The sequence below is a fragment of the Pseudorasbora parva genome, chromosome 23, assembly GCF_024679245.1.
Source record: "Pseudorasbora parva isolate DD20220531a chromosome 23, ASM2467924v1, whole genome shotgun sequence".
In the NCBI taxonomy this organism is placed as follows: Eukaryota; Metazoa; Chordata; class Actinopteri; order Cypriniformes; family Gobionidae; genus Pseudorasbora; species Pseudorasbora parva.
The window spans coordinates 34206313-34228345 of NC_090194.1; the positions used below are offsets into that span (position 1 = coordinate 34206313).

The window sequence follows — 22033 nt, forward strand, 5'->3', positions numbered from 1 at the left end:
ACACACACACACACACACACACACACACACACACACACACACACACACACTGCCCCTGCCCCTAAACCTACCCATCACAGGAAACATTCTGCATTTTTACTTTCTCAAAAAAATATCATTTAGTATGTTTTTAAGGCCATTTGAATTATGAGGACATTTGATATGTCCTCATAAACCACATTTATAGTGTAATACCAGTGTAATACCCATGTAGTTATACAAATTTGTGTCCTCATAAACCACATAAACAGGCTCACACACACACACACACACACACACGCACACACACACACACACACACACACACACACACACACACACACACACACACACACACACACACACACACACACACACACACACACACACACATGTTGGTCTTTGTGGTTTACAGGGACTCTCCATAGGCGTACTGGTTTTTATACTGTACAAACCGTATTTTCTATCCCCTTACACTGCCCCTGCCCCTAAACCTACCCATCACACACACACACACACACACACACACACACACACACACACACACACACACACTGCCCCTGCCCCTAAACCTACCCATCACAGGAAACATTCTGCATTTTTACTTTCTCAAAAAAATATCATTTAGTATGTTTTTAAGGCCATTTGAATTATGAGGACATTTGATATGTCCTCATAAACCACATTTATAGTGTAATACCAGTGTAATACCCATGTAGTTATACAAATTTGTGTCCTCATAAACCACATAAACAGGCTCACACACACACACACACACACGCACACACACACACACACACACACACACACACACACACACACACACACACACACACACACACACACACACACACACACACACACACACACACACTCTCTCTCTCTCTCTCTCTCTCTCTCTCTCTCTCTCTCTCTCTCTCTCTCTCTCTCTCTCTCAGTCTCCTCCTCTTTTTCTCTGTGGGTTTTGTCCTGCTCCTCACTCACTCGGAGGGGGATGTCAGCGGAATTCCATTCCACTGGAAAAGGGAAAAACAGCCACATTCCCTGTTACATCTGACTTCCACACCAGCTTCACTGACACCATCTCCTGCAGATTCTGAGAATATCCAAACATTTGGATGAACTACTTGTCATAGACAACCTGACGAGTCCAAGCTGACCAGATTTTGCTTTTCCAACTATTGCACACTTACCATTTAAAGAGAGACCATCTCTCATAAGTGTAGTATTGGTGTAGAAGATCCCAGATGACCATGAAGGCACCACGGGTTTCTCTGTATGCAACCTTATTTGCCCTGTGCTGGATTTTGGCATTTGTTATCAATGAAGAGTTGGCTAATGCTGCCAAGTCCAAACAGAGAACCAGAAGCGGCATTGTTTCAAGAACAGAAGATCTACAAGATGGATTTTCAGAAGACACTCATTTAATGGACGAGCCTGGAGCAGAAGAAATGGTTGAGAAAGAAAAACCAAAGGGTAAAAAGACACCTGAAGAGTTATTAGCTGGTAAGTTGCTTACTCGACCTTGAACAGAATAAGATATTTAGACTATATATGTAATAAGGTTTTAAACTGGTTGCATCCCAGAGTTTCATGTAGGATATGAAGACTGTGCTTTGTCATAATGACAGATATCTGGCTCAATAGCTTTACTGGCTCCTTTGAGGTTATGCAACATTTTTAGCGAAACCATGACTGGTCAGTCCACTGACACACTTTCTTCTGTCATTTTTTCTTCCTTTTGTCTTTCATCTGGTGAAAAAAAAACAAGAAGGAGGCATGTGGGAATGAAATTACAGTTGTGGGCTAGGAAAGGGTTGAATGAGAATCACAGATGGTTTTGAATATGAAAACAAGCGTTCTGCGGGCTTCTCTCTCCTTCTCCGTTTTGCTCATGTCAGAGTCCTGTGAGTTTTGGGAAACACAGACAGGAAGAGCTACAGAGCCGACATTTGGTTTGAATTGAAACACTCACAGTTATTGGATCTGTTTGAGACGGCCATGTGTGTGACAGCTCTCCTTCAGTCTCCGCGGCCTGATCAACAGAAGGAAGTTACACAGAAATGTTATTGCTCTTTTGTAGCACGGAAGATCTCAATTACCTTGCATTGAAGTATCAATGTTGTCTCAGATGTTTCTTCTAAAACTTCTGGGGACAAAAACAGACTAAAACGATTGAATAGTTGTCATCCATTATAAGAGTATAAAGCTGTTAAACGAAAGTGGAGCATTTGATGAGAAATGTTTGAGTTCATATTAAAATCTTCAGTATCTCCATATTGTTGAGATCTCTTCTGAAACTCTAGAGAAAAGTTGTAAATAAAACAAAGATTATTGGAGTATGTTTTACAAGAAATACTATTAAGTTCTACTTCAAAATTGAATGTACTTGTTTCTTTGTAATTATTTGTGGAATTCACTATCAATTTCTACGCCGTTCTTCTTGAAAGCAAAAGCAGCAAAAGTCTCCATTTCCACTGTTAATTTGCATTTGATCTCATTGCTGTCAAGGAGAACGAAGATATAGAAGACACCTCGTGCCTGATGAGTTGTTTTGCAAGAGAGAGGGATGACTTCCAGTTCAAGCAGTGATTTATATGTGTTTCCACGGTCTGGATTTAATCTGATAGTATTTCAAGTGTTGCTTCCACCATCAGAGTGGTTTCAGTAGTTTATGAGAGCCGTAAAACTTCATAAAAGCTTCTCTTTGATTTGTTAAATGTGAACAACTATGAGTTTGACACAAAGCCTCCGTCTAACCCGGCAACAAGTCAATGCGTGACATCTTCATGTGTGAATAAATTGGGTGCGTGTACAAAAGAAAAACAAAAAAGGACCAATTATATATTTTAGTTATCTCAAGGAACTTCAGGAGCCATATTTTCCCCTGAGTTTATGAAAAAAGCATCATAATGCACATATGCAAGTGTTCTTTTGCATCAAAAAAGATGAGAAACTTGGACCTCCACAAATTCCTCGTAGCTTTCATCCTCTGCCGTACTTCATTAGATTAATGTTGATGTATTTTTGGACATAAAATAAACTTCATTTTTTTTTTTTTTGGAAAGAAAAATACATCTGTATCATTTAAAAAAAAAAAAACCTTCTTGATAGTATGTCATTCTCTCATTTATTGTCTAGCCAAGGCAAAGAAAGCGGCTGAGAAGGAAGCCAAAGCCAAGAAACCGAAGCCCACAAAAAAACCCAAACCTCCAAAACCAACAAAGAAACCCAAACCCCCAAAGCCCACCAAGAAGCCAAAGCCTCCAAAACCCACCAAAAAGCCAAAAGCATCGAAGCCCACCACAACGCCAAAAACTAGAGAAACTAAACCAACCAGGAAGTCAACCATGGAGGAAGAGGAGGAGAAACTGCTGTTGGAGCTGGGATGGGACACGTGTACGTTTATATACAATCTTCTGGCACTTTATTCTTTTAAAGTGAATCCTAATGTGGTCTTTAAATGCAGTTTTTGTACTCAGTATTTCCAACAGTACCACCAAAGGAGATGAAGACTGAGAAACCCATTGGCTCAGATAATGGTATGGCAACATTTAACAACACATATACACACTGAAAAACATGTCAAAGGTGAAGTGTGTCAGTAAGACTTTTGAGCTCAGTTTTGTGGAAATCTTTTGGGATTTCTGGAAACACAGATTCTGAGTGGGCCTAATTACAAGTCATTGGTAGATTGACTTCCTGAGGAGTGTAAACACTGTGGTAAAAACTAAATCCCACAGAATTATAATGAAGAACGGACAGAACATCAGAGACCTTAAAAAAATCCTTGTGTGGAAATGACACACTTCACCTTTAATTCCATATGCATCATTTCCACCACAAAATCATGCTTTGGTAAATCGTAAAAAGTCATGTTTATGAGATGAAAAGTCAAACGTTGACATACTGCGAATGAGATGAAAGGGTGAAACATATAGGATAGTCAAAGTCCCTTAAGACATGTAATTTCATTTAGCGGCCACTTTGAAATGCCTCTCGGCCATGCAAGTGCAGCTTCTATCGCTTTGAATATAGGGAAACATCAGATTCTCCAAAATTGTTCACCAAGCTTGGTATTTGAAATGAAATAATGTGGATGTGCAATTCTAAATGCATCTCAGAACACTGCCCAGTGAAGACTTTATTAATTATTAGCTCTTTCATTTTGAAGGCGGGGCTTATATGCAATATTGGCCATTGCACTTTCTCCATAAGTAATCGACGTGCACCATCTTCCTATTTCAAAAGTCTTTGATATATACCAGTCTCTTTTTTTTTTTTGGATGGGGGGTCAATGGTGAGTTTCCAGACCAAAAATCTTGATGTGGGTCTGGCTTGTCAGGCTAGCAGTTTTGCTGATAATGTCCCTGAATGAACTCGTTCTCTCCTTATTCTGCCATGGCGTAATCCTGCAACAGTGCCAGCAGTGACATCATGAACTGAAGCATTACATACCCGGGTCACCGGAGGATTTATATGTTTCTAACAAATAGACTGATCGTTAACACATTGACAAAAATCACAGAATTCATTTGTAGGCGAAAATTTAAGACGAAAATGTTATAGTTAACACATGCTTCTTCATGACGGTTTTGTAATGTTGAACACCGTAATAGTTAGGACTGATGATAAGTAGCGATTGTGCTTCATGTATTTGCAGACTTTGACATTTTATGATTATATGTATAGCTACATTAAGGTAAATATTTCGTTTTTACACTGTGTTGTGCAGATCTCTATTAAAAGGGTATTTCATGCTATTCTGTAGGCCTATCAGATGTAGTCACTCCATCTCCTCCTGTGCTCCCGTTGTGGACAATGTGACTGTAAGGCAGCGCTGATTATTATTTTTTATTTTTTTTTAAACACATTTTGTATTCCGTTTGGATTTTACTAGATGTATATAGCCTAAAACAATCGGCACAAATAACACAGTTGGATTTAATCGTCATGATAATGTGGTTATAACGTAAATGGAGTGAAAATTAAATGTCATTAATTCTTATAATCATATTTATTTTCTACAGTTCTAACTTGTTCTAACAGTTCACGACTTCACCTAGCCTAGAAATCTAGACGCACCCTAGCGGCAGCAAATTTAATCTGCCTGCAAGTGTCGTCTAGGTACTCTCAATACCCTTCTGAGCTGTATTCCCCTAACTCTGGACAGGCCAATCACATCGTGTATAGAGTCGGCGGGCGGGGCCATAATGACGACAGCCGAGTTGCGTTTGCGTGCTTCTAGTAAACACAGAAACTGGCGAACGGCGGTCTTTCGAATCAGCTTTGACCGCGACTCTGGAAGACTTGGAGTTAAGCTTTTCTCTGAGAAAAGAACAAAGAGCGCCACTGAAGTCATTCTTAAAAAGGGAAGATGTGTTCGGAGTTTAGCCGACCGGATACGGTGAATGTTTAATCTATCAACAAGCTCTGCTTCACCTTCGTTGCTCTGGTTGGTGTAGCGCTATCCTATCGCGTGCAGAGGGAGTTTGAAAGACAACCGTTTATCCGCCCCTCAGATTGAGCTGTCAATTGTGAGTTTCCAGACCAAACATCTTGATGTGGGTCTGGCTTGTCAGGCTAGACTTCACCATCTGTGACGCCAATTCCCTTTGTCTCCAGAATGTGCGTACGCACAGCTCAAAGTTTGCTTAAAGGTGTGCACATTCTCCCGTCAAGTTTGTTTTTTATAGATCAGAACCTTTGCGTGGGAACTGGCGTACTTACGTTTCCAGCCCCGATTTGTGCGTACGCACACTTTATAAATGAGACCCCAGAAGCCCTAAATATTTTTTTATATTTTCTGTTAATATTTATTTCACATTTAAATGACTAGATTTTATCAAGAAATAATAATTTAAGCGCATTCTTTCAACTTAAAATACGGTAACAGAATTTCATTGATAAACTTTTTAAATCAGCCCAAATGATCTTACATATGGTGTCTTTGTCGACCTCTTGTGGAAAAAATAATAATATATTTCATTACTCTTGCCCATAGACTGTAAAAAAGCTCATGACACTAAATGGCCTTATTGCTCATATAAAGCAAATGTTCCGTTGGGTCTTAAAGTCAATTTCTCTTTAGTTTGCATTCACATTCACATGTAGACATATATACAAATATTTTTGGTAAAGTTTTAGCATTTTTAGTTTGAATTTTGAGCATTTATAGTTTTTAAATTAACTTGCGAGGGAAGGATTTGTTACTTTTTTAAATGTCAAGCACAAACATTCTTTGTGAGTGTGTATTCGTGGTTCAAGTGCGACAAAAACACTACATTTTTAAGTTTCAGGTCAAAATGACATGAGGGAAGGATACCTTTTTATATACAAGTTTGCAAACATTATTTGACACTTTTGAATGTTAGAACATTCTGAAACAACTTTGAAAGAGCATCCCATTAACATTACTGAAAGAATGTTTGTTCATAACCTTAACATTATACGTGTTCTGTGAACATTAGCTGTTAGCTGCATGGGTAGTTAAAATATTTCTCTTTGTTTATCTCTCGTTTTTTCTTACAGTAGACGTCCACAGCAAGAAAGACGCCATGACACCACCATCGATCAAAGAGCACGAACCGGATTACTGGGACGCCCGATGTATGTTTGAAGCAATGTGCATTAGCGTCAGATTCTCATAAATACTACTAATAAACTATTTTATTACTTGATAGATGAAGTTCCAGAGCCCGACCTCATCCCTAAAGTCAAGGAGCCACCCAGGACTGATGACCCAAGTATATACTTACCAATCCCAGGTAACAAAACTCGAAAAGTCTGGAAAAGCTGATGAAAAAACAAACAAAAAAACATCTAACAACATGATCAAAACAACTTTGCAACTGAATAGCAACACACACAACATAGGATCATGTCAAATGTAGCACAAGCAAAAACAGCATGAGCAAGAAATGCAATGCATGAATGAATGTAAATAAATACCGTGTTCAAACTCACATTTATCAAATTAATCTTTTTTCCTCTAGAGGAAACCACTACTATCCCTCGAACAATCGCCCCTTGGTATGAGGAATATGATTATGCTGACTGTACGTTTGCACTATTTCAGTCGTTCTCAAATTGTCTATATCAAAGAGATTTGATGTTTTGAATGTATATCATATTTTTAGCCTAATTTGCCCTCTCTAATTATTATTAAAAAAATTTTTTAAACAGTGGCGGCAAAGAAGCTGGAAGAAGAGCAGGAAAAAGCAAGAAAGGCTAAAGAGGAGAAGGGTCTGTAAATCAGTCTAATGTTTGTTAAAATGAAAGATAATGTGCTTTTAGTGCATGCGTAGGTTGACTAGCTTTTGGGTGGTCTGTGTAAAATGAGATGCAGATGAAAAATGCCTGGGATTTAGGCATCAGGACAGCTTTTAGCTGTTTTGCTTGCATTTATTAATTGTTTTTTTTTTTTTTTTTTGGTATGACATAAATTTAATAATTTAAGCAGTGCATGCTTAGTTGTTATGAAAATGTCAATGTAAAACTGTTAATAGTGTTGCAATGCAAAGCAGGCTGCTGTTTCTTAAAAAAAGTACCCTTAACTATTTTAAGTCTCTCCATTCCCTTACACAGCGGAAAAACTACGGAAGATGTGGGAAGAGGAGGAGGAGGAGAAGAGAAAGCAGACGGTTCAATACCCCGAGCCAAAGAGTGAGTATTTCTGGAAAACAGCCACAAATTACAATATAATCAGAGCAAAAACAAACGGTCTCTTATGAAAGTGGGTGTTTGTAAATGCAGAAGGGGTTTTCTGAGCACAGACTCAAAAAAGCAGTTAATGTCAGAGCCGACATGTTCTTCCCCCTCAGAGATTTTGGTTTCCAGCTGGAGTTTCTGGCTTTTTGGACTCCAGAACTGCTGTTGGTTCCAGCTCCAGTCTTTGTTCAGCACAAATGGTTTTCCTCGGAAAAAAATGAAAGATAGTCAGTGTCTGAAATACAGCTGCTCAGAGAAAGCTGTCAGTGCTCTTATCACAGGATTTAAGAGCCTTTAAAGTAAGAATGATACAGTGTTTCCTGTCTTTCAGAGTGTCCTCCTCTTGGCATGGAGTCCCATCGGGTGGAGGACGATCAGATACTGGCATCCTCTATGTCTCATCATGGATTCTCAGCCCTGAGAGGACGTCTGAACATGCAGGTACATACACAGTCAAACCTCATTACAGTTTAACATTGTGAGGAGGATAAAAGTTGTGCCACAAAAATATGAGCTATTTCAAAACAATATTCCAGTGCTTATTCACTGCAAACTTACTTAGTACAAATATCTTAAAGGGATAGTTCACCCAAAAATGAAAATTAGCCCATGATTTACTCCCCCTCAAGTCATGTATATGACATTGTTCTCTCAGACGAATAAAAGTTGAGTTACATTAAAAAAGTCCTGGCTAATCCAAGCTTTATAATGGCAGGGATTGTTGGTCTGTTTTTTAAGTCCATAAAATGCATCTGTCCGTCAAATAACGTGCTCCACACGGCTCTGGGGGGTTAAGAAAGGCCTTCTCAAGCAAATCGTTGCATTTGTGTAAAAAAAATATCCATATTTAAAACTTTCTGAATGAAAGTTCTGACTGATCAGCTTCCGTGGAAAAGTGTTGAAAGTGCCTTCTTGGAGTTCAAAATGCGTACGCGACGTCTGAAGCACATAACTGGTCGCGTAAACCTTTGAAAGCCAGAGGCACATTCAGCACTTTTTTATAAACTGAATACCGAAGGCGATCGGCTGAAACTTTACTTAATATATTTTTAAATATGGATATTTTTCTTACACAAACGCATCAATTCACTTCCAAAGGCTTTTATTAACCTCCCAGAGCCGTGTGGAGCACATTATTTGACGAACAGATGCATTTTTATGGACTTCAAAAACAGACCAACAATTACTGCCACTATAAAGCTTGGATTAGCCAGGACATTGTCTTCTCTTTCGTGTTCCTCAAATAAAGATTCAAACGGTCATGAATCATGATTTAGATCGCGTGTCAAACTGTCAAACTGCTGAAATCACGTGACATTGGCGATATGAATCACGAATCAATCCGCTGATTCACGACTGTTTGAATCTTAATTTGAGGTTTGAAAACAAACGCGGAAGAGAAGAATTTTATAATGCTGAATAAAGTCATACTTTTTCTTATTTTTGGACTAAAATGTATTGTCGACGCTTCAAAAGAGTCTAACTAACCAACTGATGTCACATACGGACTACTTTGATGATGTTTTCATTACCTTCTGGACGTGGACAGCAAGTGGGCATACACTGACATTCAAAGGACAGAAAGGCCTCGGACTAAATCTAAAATATCTTAAACTGTGTTCTGAGGATGAACAGAGGTCTTACGGGTGTGGAACGACAATGGGGTGAGTCATTAATGAAAGAAATTTCATTTTTGGGTGAACTAAACCTTTAATTTAGATACATTTTTCTGAAAACAAGACAAAATCATGTATCAATCAATGTCGTTCGACACCAGTAAGACCTCCGTTCATCTTCAGAACACAAATGAAGATATTTTTGTTGAAATCTGATGGCTCAGAAAGGCCTTCATTGACACCAATAATAATACAGACTTATATAGTGATGGGCTGATTTCAAAACACAGCTTCGTAAAGCCTCTACGCATTTTGAATCAGCGTATCTGCTGAATGGATACACTGATTCATTAAACTCTGAGGCTTTACGAAGCTGTGTTTTGAAATCGTCCCATCACTATATAAATCGTTATTTAGTTTGTTTGTTTTTTGCGCATAAAAACGATTCTCGTGGCTTCATAAAATGATTGTAGAGCCGCTGTAGTGAGATGGGCTTTGTAACGACGTCTTTAGTGCCTTTATGGGTCTTGAGAGAGGAAATGACATTGGTGTCAATGAAGGCCTTTCTGAGCCATCGGATTTCAACAAAAATATCTTCACTTGTGTTCTGAAGATGAGCGGAGGTCTGACGGGTGTCGAACGACATTCGGGTATATTAGAGTAATTAATGAGATAATTTTCATTTTTGGGTGAACTAACCCTTTAAAGCTGTTTTTGGACTAACAAGGAAGTTTTAGTTCTGAAACTTATAATGGATATATTTAGTTCTGAAACTTCTAACAGAATATTCTTGTAGTTTGAGGACCTCTTACATTTAAAAAAAATTTATTTCTCAGTTCACGACCCCTTTAAAATGTCATGCAGTGACACATTGAGCTGTGGCTCTCATGCTAGTAATGCAAGTTCAAGATCATGAGGAAATAACTGTATTAATGCATATAAATACAGATTTTAAAGTGAGCACCTGTTTTCCAGAACTCAGCTGATGAGGAGGACGTTTATGGCGGTGCGTGGTGTGCGGATACGGAAGAGAAGGAGCACTGGTTCCAGGTGAACGCTCGTCGAGAGGTGGAGTTCACAGGGGTCATTACGCAGGGCAGGAACTCAGAGTCACAGTAAGAGAGGAATCAAAACATTATGACTTTTTCTGATTACAAGCGTTGCAGAAAGACAGGGAGATGCTTCCTTCTCTCTTCCAGCAATGACTTTGTGTCGTCGTTTTTCGTGGCCTTCAGTAACGACAGCCGTGAATGGACGGTGCTTCATGATGGTTACGCCGAGTGGGTGAGTTCACATATTTTTAACACTCTATGTTAAAACAGCATAAAAGTATATTATAGTCAAACATATTGCATGGGCAAAACATGTTTCTTTCTTCTTCGTCCTGCAGCTCTTTTATGGAAATGTGGATAAAGACACTCCAGTAATGGTGGAGTTCTCGTATCCTGTGGTGGCACGTTACATCCGTGTGCTGCCGCAGAGCTGGAATGGCAGCCTGTGCATGAGGCTAGAGGTGCTCGGATGCCCATTACCCAGTAAGCACTGCTGCTCTTGTAACAGAGGCCAGCTAGTAGTAGTTGCTGATAGAGTAAACCTCACTCCTCTGACCTCAAGAGACACTCTAGCGACTGATGTTAGAGGTCACAGCCTTTAGCCTCCTTGTTAGAGCGTCCGACTCTCATGCCAGCGGACCGGGGTTCGAGTCCTGGTCCGAACAGAAGGGGTTACACTCTCACCTGAGCTTGACTTATTCCAGCTGCACCTCTGTGGATCTAATGGGTGGAGGGATAGAGTTATGAGTATGGTTAGACCTTCTAGCACCATCCATTATGCTCAGATTACATCCAGAGAGCGGGAGCTGGGCCGTAACCTCCACAGGCATTGAGGGGACGAGTCCCCCCCATAATTAGAAATGGCTAAATTGTCTCCCCCAATATCTGAAATTCTTGCGCTGCTCTGCTGCACTGCATTATGCAGCGCTCTGTATGTTGTTAGGATGAAAAAAAGGTTTTAAAACTAATATGTCTCAGTGGTCTAACAGTGCTCATCAATGTCAAAATTATTAAAATGGCCAGTTTGCATCAGAGTATGCAGAGTTTACTGTTCACAGAAGCAGAGCAAGAATTCCAGCGCAAAGCATCGGTTCAAAATTGAGTGAACATATTTTTAGACATATTAGGCATGCAAATAGTTCAAGATTAAATTATTATATCCCAACTAGACCTACAATTTCCTTCACTGTTCAATTTCTTTATGCTTTATAAAAAATGTGCCAACCCAATGTTCAAGAAATGGTTGTGACCTTGATATAATATTAATCCACAAAATTCATAAGGTGATAAAAAGTCATGATTACAAGATAAAAGGCATAATAATATGGTCATAATAATTATATTCATTTTAAAAAGTTAAAATTAATGCATACTAATTCATAATTATGAGATAAAAAGTCTAAATTATGACTATGAATTTTGGCGTATGTCATAATGTATATTTTTAATCTTATATTTACTACTTAATTTCTCATAAATGTCACTTTAATATCACAATTACTAATGTCATAATTGTTGACATCTCATAATGCATTAAAATTGACTTCTCATCTCATAGTTTTGATTATCTCATCATTATTATGAACTTATTATTATGCCTTCTATCTTATGACTTTTTATCTCCTTATGTCAGTACTGTAATTTACTTTTTATGTTATGTCATAATATTTTTATTTCATACTCATAACTTTAAAATGTCATAATTATGTCATAATTGTATTTATTAAAATATGTTTTATTTGACTATATTTTTATCATATTTGTTATGCAAGTCTAAAAGGATGATTTATCAAATATTTTTTATACATGGCTCTATATGACAGAAATTATCATATATAAATAATTCCAAAAAAAAATTGTTTGAAAAATGTGATTTGAAATCAAACGCATTTTTTCCCCCCAGCATATTTTTGTCATGTTCTTCTAAGCTCAAATGAGTCTCTCTTACCAGCTAGCTATCCAACTGAGAACGACGTTCCACCGACGGATGACCTCGATTACAGGCATCACAACTACAAAGAGATGAGACAGGTGAGATGTTCACAGCACTCAGGTATTCTCAAGATCACAGAGGTCAAAACTGAGGTTCAGGTGCACGTCACAACACGTCCAGCGTGAAGTTTGGACTCTCTTTTATAGTCTTGTGGAAGAGCTGCTGTCCTGCAAGTGTTTTCACGTGTGTGTGTGTGTGTGTGTATAAACAGATGATGAAGGTCATAAATGAAGAATGTCCCAACATCACCAGAATATACAACATTGGAAAAAGCTCTCAAGGGCTGAAGATGTACGCCATGGAGATCTCAGATAATCCTGGAGAACATGAGACAGGTACTTTCCAAGAGGGTTTCCTGTTATATGCGATTACCTAATTTTTCAAATCCTAAAACATGTGTAGTTTAAAGGGGTGTTTGCATGCGATTTTACTTTTTTAACTTTAGTTAGTGTGTAATGTTGCTGCTTGAGTGTAAACAGTATCTGAAAGTTACAGCGCTGAAAGTTCAATGCAAACGGAGATATTGTCTTTTAAAGTTATGGCAGTTTATTGCCTACAAAAATGGCCGGTTTGGACTACAACGAGCTTCTTCCTGGGTTGGTGACATCATAAACTCTCGCTAGTCTCCGCAGATGTGACTTCTGTCCGTAATGGGAAGGGGCGTGGCGTTCTCGGGACAACCTGTGCTCGGCACTTCAGCCAGTAAAAATACAGGAAACTACATTTGGCCATCTAACCAATCTAAGACCATTGTGTTTTTCGGAGGGATGGGCTTCATAAGCTGTGTCTCATTTCGTAAAATTTTGAAGGCTGCGTCCTCCGGACTATGGAGTGTCCTCAATCAGAATTAAACGAGACGTCCTTCGTAGGACACACAGGCAGGAAGTATAACGTTGCCATGCCAACACGTTCAGCCTTGTTGCGCTCTCACGCCAGTTATATGAACTAAAATTATTTATAACTTAAAAATGACTATGAAATGTGTCTTGACAGTAATGCACTGTTCTAAACGTTTTAAAAAAGCACTAAACAGTTGTAATCCTGTTTACCACAACTATCTGTTTGAGGAAATAGAGCTTAAAAAACAAAAACAAGCTTAAACTACTTACATTTAAACACTGCATGTATATCTGGCGGTGGTGCCGTCTTTTCATATAATATAAAAAAAATATGACGGTTGTTAACGGCGACGCAAAGAATTGTGGGTTATCTCCAGCCGTGAAGGATACACCTCATGCACACTCCGATTCCTGTGAAAGAAGGACGCATTCGAAGGTTGCATTTGAAGTGTCCTACTCACTTTTTTTAAATGAGACGGCCTTATGACGTATGCAGCCTTCGAATGCGACCTCCGGAGAAATGAGACACAGCTATAGAAGCAGGAAGCAAACGAGCCGTTCAAAGGACAGTGAAGACAGCGGTGTGGAATAAAGTGAAAATATAAGTAAAACACGGCGTTTACAAAAAAAAAAAGTATCAAGATATATTAAACTGCGCACCATAAACACAACCAAGCCTAGAAAAAAAAACGGAACCACCCCTTTAAGGCTAAAAATGGAAAAAAGTTATCATATTCTCAATGTGGTCTCACCTCACTATGTATAAATGCAGATAAATGGTCAATTGCATTAAATTGACAAATTGGCTAAATTGTCCAATCATGAATTTGCTCCCATGTCAAACCATGTTTTTTTTTAAGGTGAACCAGAATTCCGGTACTCGGCCGGGCTTCATGGGAATGAAGTGCTGGGCAGGGAACTTTTGCTGCTCTTGATGCAGTTCCTGTGTAAAGAATACAATGACGACAATCCGCGAGTGCGCCGCCTTGTGGAAGGAGTGCGCATCCATCTGGTGCCGTCACTGAACCCTGATGCCTATGAGCTGGCTTTTGAGATGGTGCTTCACACTTTAAACAAATAATCTCTGTTCTCGGCCCATAACATTTCTGTTTATCATGTGAGTCATTGTTTTCTTGGGCGGATGCTTGTTTTTCTAGGGCTCAGAAATGGGAAACTGGGCTTTGGGCCACTGGACCGAGGAAGGATACGATATTTTCCAGAATTTCCCAGACCTGAACAGCGTCCTGTGGGGTGCGGAGGACAGGGGATGGGTGCCACGGATCGTTCCCAATCACCATATTCCCATCCCTGAGAATTTTCTCAATGGCTCTGTGAGTGAAACTGAAGAAAGAACCCACACAAAGCTGCCTTCAGGTCAACCTAGATAGATCCTACTTCAGTTTGGAAATAATATCATTATTTAAAAAAAAATCTATCAATAAATAGATGGGTAGACAGATAAATGGATTGGGTAATCTAAGGAAGTTTGTTTCCTCCACCGAATTAAAAAATGTAGAAGATAATTATTTTATCTTGCGATTTTTTTATCTTGCAATTCTGACTTTTCTCGTAATTGTGAGTTTACATCCAGCAATTCTTATTTTTATTTTCCAAATTGCAAGTTTATATCATGAATTTCAGAATTACAAGATGTAAAATTCAGTGGCGGAAACAAGCTTCCATAGCAATCTTTTTCAATTTTTCAAAATCCTTACAAATACTAAAACAATATTTTTAAATCTGAATAATGCATGGTGATGTTTTAAAAGAAATTGAGATGGGAGGGAAAATTTGATTTCAATGCCTTTACATAGTTGCAAAACCTTTGCTTTTAAAAGTATTGCGTTCCCCAGAAAAACTATAGTTTCAGTGCTTTTGCAAGAAAATGTAAATTTTTTGCAAGTGAATGAAAAAGCATGCATTGAAATATATTTTTTTTACCCATCTCATATTTTTCTATCACCATGTCACCTTAGTGGTTTATTGCCAATTAAAAATACAAAGTAAACAAAAAATCTGCACACTGCTGTTTGGTGCTCCCACAAGTTTATTAAAAAGGATAACGTTTCGACCCAAAGGGTCTTCGTCAGGCAAATAAAAATACATAAGCGTATTTTTTAACAAAATGTATTTGTTATTTTTAAGTGTGAAACTTATGCTTAAACACGACAAAACATATATTTGCCAATGGTTATGGTTCAAATGTATTATTTTCTATATTTTCTGCATTACTAAGTAATTAATTACTGTAATTGAAATACAGTAATTAGTAAGGGATTATTTAATGTATTTTTTGTAATTTAATCACAGTTACTTCTGATGTAATTGCATTAAATACTGATTATAGAAGAATTCTATATAAACCAGTTTAACATCAAAATGTAATGAAGTTAAAATGTATGTTTTTAATTTAACCATCTCCCTTTAAATACTTGAGGTGTAATAATACACTTAAATTTGTTCAAGAATAATTTATTAAAAAATATTATTATTATATATAAATATTATATTATTATATTATAATTATAAAAATAATTTATTTTAGTTAATTAATAAATTTTGTGTGTTTTTTACATTCAAAAACATCATAATTAATAAGCAATAGGCTATTTTCTCCACTGGTTTTGAGTTTCTCTCCTGAACGCTGGGTTTTGATGGGCGTGACGCACTGGAGACTTGGAAGTAAACGCCCACGGCTATGATTGGATAAGATTTGCATATTTAATGAGCTTCTGCTCCACTGTCAGTTTACATGACGGAGAGGAGAGAGTGAGAGAGAAGCAGCAACCGGAATGATTATCTCGATCACAGGGCTCATAAACGTCTTTATGAAACAAACGCAATGTTTTATTTTACATCGACCCGTGATTGATTGGACTATTATTTTTATATTACACATAGCCCGCAAGATCGGATGATATATGTGCGAACCACGTGCACACACATACACGTGTTCGCGCTGCCCTTCAGATGTCAACGAGAGAGAGAGAGAGAGTGAGAGAGAGAGAGAGAGAGAGAGAGAGAGAGAGAGAGAGAGAGAATAGCAGAACAAGAACGGACTATAATGAGATTCATCTCTGCCTGCCGGCCTTTGCGAGCCCTGGCCCATACGTGTCTGAGTCCAGCGTGGTAATGGTATGTTCTGTTAGAGACACACATAAGCTAAACGATCTATAACAATACAATACTATCACATATAAAAACATGTTTTACTCACATAAGTGTGTTGCACCATTCCTGTCGGATCCAAATCCAGCATCGACTGGAGATTAGTTTACAAACGATCCTGCAGTGAACTGAAGTGAACACACAAACGGTCTTCCTCACGTGAGCTGGAACTTCATTAAAAATAAAGTTCAACCACTTATTCCTAATATTAGGATCAGAAGGAAGCTTATGCAGCAACTGTGTTCGTCCACAACCAGGCGCAATATCTTAATCTTCCTCTGCATGTTTATTGTTGTTGACCAGCTAGCACGAGCCCTCCATGAGTCGGTGTGCGGGGCTACTGGATTAGAGACGCTGTAGAGGCGGTGTTTCATCGCACACTGACGTCAGTATAAAGCCTGCTTGCTGAGCCTGGTGTCAATAAAAGCTTTTCTTTGACTAACAAGGAAGTTTTCAGCTCTGAAACTTACAGGATATTCTTATATTGCCATAACCTTTTATATCAAAAGCTCAAGGGAAAGTTGATTTCTCAATTCCAAACCCCTTTAACATGTGCTTTATAAGTACTAATAACCAGCCAATATCCTAGTAATATGCTAGCTAATAAGCAACTAGTAAATAGTTGAACTGAACTCTAAAATAAAGTGTTGCCTATTAATTTATCTTCCAGAGTTTAATTTACAAAATAAATCTGCACTCTAGGTCGCTGTTGAAACCAAAGCAATCATCAGCTGGATGGAGAGGACGCCGTTTGTTCTGGGCGCTAATCTACAGGGCGGAGAGAAGATCGTCGCGTACCCCTTCGACATGCAGCGTCCTCCCCGGGACACAGGCCTGGACGTCAGGGGAGGTCGGCCGGGGTTTGAGTACCACCACATGAACGAAGAAACATGGGCCAGGATTCAGCGGCAGAACGAGGGGGCTCTTCGCGAGACGGCGGACGAAAACCTGTTTCGGTGGCTCGCCATGACGTACGCCCACAGTCACCTCACCATGACGGAGAACCACCGCGGTTCCTGTCACACTGATGACATCACGGGCGGCCAAGGCATCATCAACCGGGCCAGCTGGAAGCCGGTTGTGGGAAGTATGTGATGATAAATAACGTTTTGCTTCGGTTCACCCGAAAATTTTAATTCTGTCATTAATTACTCACATTTTTAATTGCATTAATTACAAACGTCAGCACGTTTGAGCTTTAGCGAGAACCAATGAGGTTCATTCTCGTGTTACTCAGCAAATTTGAGCTTCAGCGAGAACCAATGAGGTTCATTCTCGTGTTATGCGCACATTTGAGCTTCAGCGAGAACCAATGAGGTTCGTTCTCATGCTACGCAGCACGTTTGAGCTTCAGCAAGAACCAATGAGGTTCATTCTCGTGTTATGCGCACATTTGAGCTTCAGCAAGAAGCAATGAGGTTCGTTCTCGTGTTACGCAGCACGTTTGAGCTTCAGCGAGAACCAATGAGGTTCGTTCTCGTGTTACGCAGCACGTTTGAGCTTCAGCGAGAACCAATGAGGTTCGTTCTCGTGTTACGCAGCACGTTTGAGCTTCAGCGAGAACCAATGAGGTTCATTCTCATGCTACGCAGCACGTTTGAGCTTCAGCGAGAACCAATGAGGTTCATTCTCCTGCTACGCAGCACGTTTGTGCTTCAGCGAGAACCAATGAGGTTCATTCTCGTGCTACGCAGCACGTTTGAGCTTCAGCGAGAACCAATGAGGTTCATTCTCGTGTTACGCAGCACGTTTGAGCTTCAGCAAGAACCAATGAGGTTCATTCTCATGCTACGCAGCACGTTTGAGCTTCAGCGAGAACCAATGAGGTTCTTTCTTGTGTTATGCAGCATGTTTGTGCTTCAGCGAGAACCAATGAGGTTCGTTCTCGTGTTACGCAGCATGTTTGTGCTTCAGCGAGAACCAATGAGGTTCATTCTCGTGTTACTCAGCAAATTTGAGCTTCAGCGAGAACCAATGAGGTTCATTCTCGTGTTATGCGCACATTTGAGCTTCAGCGAGAACCAATGAGGTTCATTCTCAATTCACAGAATTTTCCTTTTAGGGTGAACTATCGCTTTAACTATTTACCCAGGTAACAAAAAAGTGTTCTAAGAATGTTTGGCTAACGTTCCCGTTAAGTTATTTAAACTTTATTTCTAAATATTCTCTGAATGTTCAAAACATCCATTAACACAAGATAGTATGTTAATTTAATGCCTCTAGTCTGCATAAATATTTGCTGCATTGACAGATGCAGTAGAGTAAACCTTCTCTGACAATTACACGTTTCTGTGTTGCTTTAGGCATGAACGATTTCAGTTACCTGCACACCAACTGCTTTGAGATTTCCATCTTTCTTGGGTGCGACAAGTTTCCGCATGAGAGCGAACTGGCGTCAGAGTGGGAAAACAACCGAGAGTCTCTGCTGGCTTTCATTGAACAGGTTACATAACACATACAGTTCAGACCTCTGTGCGACAGTGGCTGAAGCTCAAAGCCAGAAGGTGGACAGATGCAGAATTTCTATTTCTGGACAATGCACATTGTATAACAGCAACAAAATCTCAAAAAACGTTTTCCATGTGACCCGCAGGTGCACCGAGGCATTAAAGGAGTTGTGCGAGATGTTGATGGGAATCTTCTGGCAAATGCCACCGTGTCAGTGGAGGGAATCAAACATGACGTCAAAACAGGTAACAGACATTGTCATCCTAATAGGTCTAAACAAAATGTTGACATAAAAAAATCTAAATTATGAGATGAAATTTAAATTATGACATACTAAGGGCTGGTTTATACAGAACGCATTAATTTGCAGCATCTCCTGCATGAAATGGCATTCTTAAAACATGCCGCTCAAGATAAAATAAGTTAAACTTTTAAAAAACACGTCTCGAGACCTTGCATTTTTCTTCCATTCCGCTTCCATAAATCACAATTATGACATAAAAACGTCATAATTGTGAGATGAAAGTCGAAATAATGGCAAAATTTGAAATTATGACTTAAAAAGTCATAATTATGAGATAGAAAGACATCATTTAGACTTATGTCGTGCTGATTTTTGTATGTAATAATTTAAACTTTTTGTCATAATTTCAACTTTTTCCATCTCATAATTGTGATTTTTTAAATCAGAATTTCAACTTTTTCTTAGAAATGATGAGAAAGTCATCATTTAGACATTTTGTTGTAACTTTTTGTGTCAGAATTTCAACTTTTTGTCATAATATTGACTTTTTCATTTTATAATTACGATTTGCAAAAGCATGATTTACTTTCAGATAACACTTTACAAGAAGGTTGCGACCTATCTTTGTATACCTTAAGGAGTACAGTGCTGGCCAAAATGATTAGAACACCTGACAGATCTGAAAATATTGACCCCTTTTTTCCTCCAAAGCATGATTTCATTTCATAATGTTCATGAAACATGCAGATGGTCGCGCTGACCGTCAAATATCAGATGAAGCGAGTCGTAATGTTTTTATCCACTTTTAACTTTAATATTTGGCAAGTCCACCTTTTGCAGCACATCTCTCTGGCATAGTGTCAATATATGTCCTCTGAGAACTTCAACACTAATGTTATCCCATGCCTTCTGCAACTGAAGCCAGAGGCTTTCCTTTGAATGTTCAATAGATCTGTCCAGATTATTTTCCAACTCGCCCCAAATGTGCTCGATGGAGTTGAGGTCTAGACTTTGAGGGGGCCAGTCCATCATTTTCAATGTTCCAGCAGATTACTTTCTTCGCAGGTAGTTCTGGCAATAGTTAGAATAACGTTTCAGGTCATTGTCCTCTTGGAAAATAAATCAAGGCCCAATAAGACGACTTCCAGATGCCAAGTGTTCTAATAATTTTGGACACCACTGTATGTTATATTAATCTAGACTCCTTTTTCTTAAAGCTACTACTGGCGATTACTGGCGTCTTCTTAACCCAGGCGAGTATCGCGTCACTGCAAAAGCGGATGGTTATTCTTCTCAGACTCGTCTTTGCATTGTGGGCTATGATGCCAATGCAACGCCCTGTAGCTTCACTCTGGCCAAATCCAACTGGGGTCGTATCCGACAGATCATGGCCCAGAGTGGGAAGAGGCCAAGACTGGTTACCAACACCCCCATAAACACAAACAACCGGGTCAGTGTCGAGAACATGGGAGCAGCTGCGGCCCCCCAAAATGATCGACTTCGTCGCCTGCGATTTATGCGAATGCGTAAGCTGCGAATGGAGAGGATGAAAGGCAGCACGACAACCGCAACAACCACAACAACCACAACCACGACTACACCTCCACCCACCACTACAGAAATGCCAACAACAGAGGCCTCTTGGTTTGACTCGTGGTTTGAACTGGACAATGCAACCACTCAAGACTATAACTTTGAGTACAGAATAGATGAAGATTAGAGAAGGATTGTATGGAAATGCGTGGAATTTTGCCCTCTTTAAGCTTTAACCATTCAGGCTCATAAATTACAATTCATGCTCTCTGTGGAACAGAGTATAAAAGAAAGACATATTATTTAATTCAAGAGGCCTTATGTGAATAGTCATAAGAATTAGGTATTACTATAAAAATGAGCAAAATTAGCTATTTCTGAGCTGTTCTCAAATGACATGCTTGTGTACACGAATATTATAATGTGCACTTTTTTTCTAATAAAAAGTCTCAATATTATTTAGTTGTTATTGTAATTTTCATGTTATGTGTAATGTTAGTCGAAAAACAATTTTAAGTATATTAGATGTAGCCAGTCCCCATGAAATCCAATATTGAAGTTTTTTGTCTTTTAGTGTGAATATGTTAGTCTTTCTGTTATCTATAAGCTAGTGTTACTCCAAAACAATGACAAAATTCACATTTAGAAGATGTAAGCATTCAACAGTTAAAGTCTCTCACCAAAATCGATCAATGTTTTTGATGACATCACTGCACTTCAGCTTCTCATCAGATTTTCTGTCTAATCAAATTCTCTATGGAACTGAAGCCCCCCTCCCCCCTCCCCCCATTATAAACAGACGCTGAAGCTGCGGCTGAAATCAGTCACTTGTTCACACATCTACTATTTTCTACATGGTGAATGGCACTATATAGGGGATAGGGAACGATCAGACAGTGTAAATATGCTTTCCATTGTGGCGAATGAAGTCTGGTTTCACATTAGTGTCACGTGAACTTAAGTGAAATTAATGCAATATATTTACAAAGACAGATAATTCAGAAGACATTTTCATTCAACATTTTATGTAAAATAGCATCTGTTTGTACAGGAGTTAAAGTTTAACATATAAGCCTACTCTATCAATAAATTGGGAGGGTGGGTCTATGTTTTTATCAGTTTTATTTTGATAAACATTGGATAATCGCAACTGCATAAAAGAGGTTTTACCGTTATAAAAAACGAATTATATACAACCATAATGCATAATTACAATAAATAATGCTGCACGTTTTAAGACACTTCAGTGGGACTTTAAAGGAGCGGTCTGCAGGATTGACAGTAGTAGTTGTTGTTCCCCTGCTGCTCCTCCTGAAATACTAATGGGTAAACTGGTGGTGCGCAGTATCGCAGGGACCAATACTAATACAGACATTTGTATTAGTGAAAAGTGAAAAACTTACATACAGCACCTTTAATGAAGATGTACATCGAGGTTAATTCAGCACTCT

At 38.8% G+C, this 22033-nt stretch overlaps 1 protein-coding gene across 2 annotated transcripts; it reads left to right on the top strand.

Moving 5' to 3' along the window:
• The first annotated feature begins 951 nt into the window (after positions 1-951).
• aebp1a (AE binding protein 1a) lies at positions 952-21029 on the top strand. 2 transcript variants are annotated; one of them, XM_067432731.1, is made up of 20 exons: positions 952-1485; positions 3121-3378; positions 3462-3521; positions 6511-6588; positions 6663-6746; positions 6975-7037; positions 7165-7224; positions 7567-7644; positions 8021-8130; positions 10281-10420; positions 10505-10589; positions 10696-10840; positions 12309-12388; positions 12562-12685; positions 14050-14246; positions 14347-14520; positions 17060-17444; positions 18661-18800; positions 18951-19050; positions 20267-21029. In XM_067432731.1, exons 1-20 carry the CDS (start codon positions 1227-1229, stop codon positions 20767-20769), a joined length of 3123 nt encoding a protein of 1040 aa, XP_067288832.1. In that variant the 5' UTR covers positions 952-1226; the 3' UTR covers positions 20770-21029. The 2 variants fall into 2 exon arrangements, with proteins under 2 accessions (XP_067288832.1, XP_067288833.1); XM_067432732.1 differs by having other exon boundaries at positions 6514-6588.
• The last annotated feature ends 1004 nt before the right edge of the window (positions 21030-22033 follow it).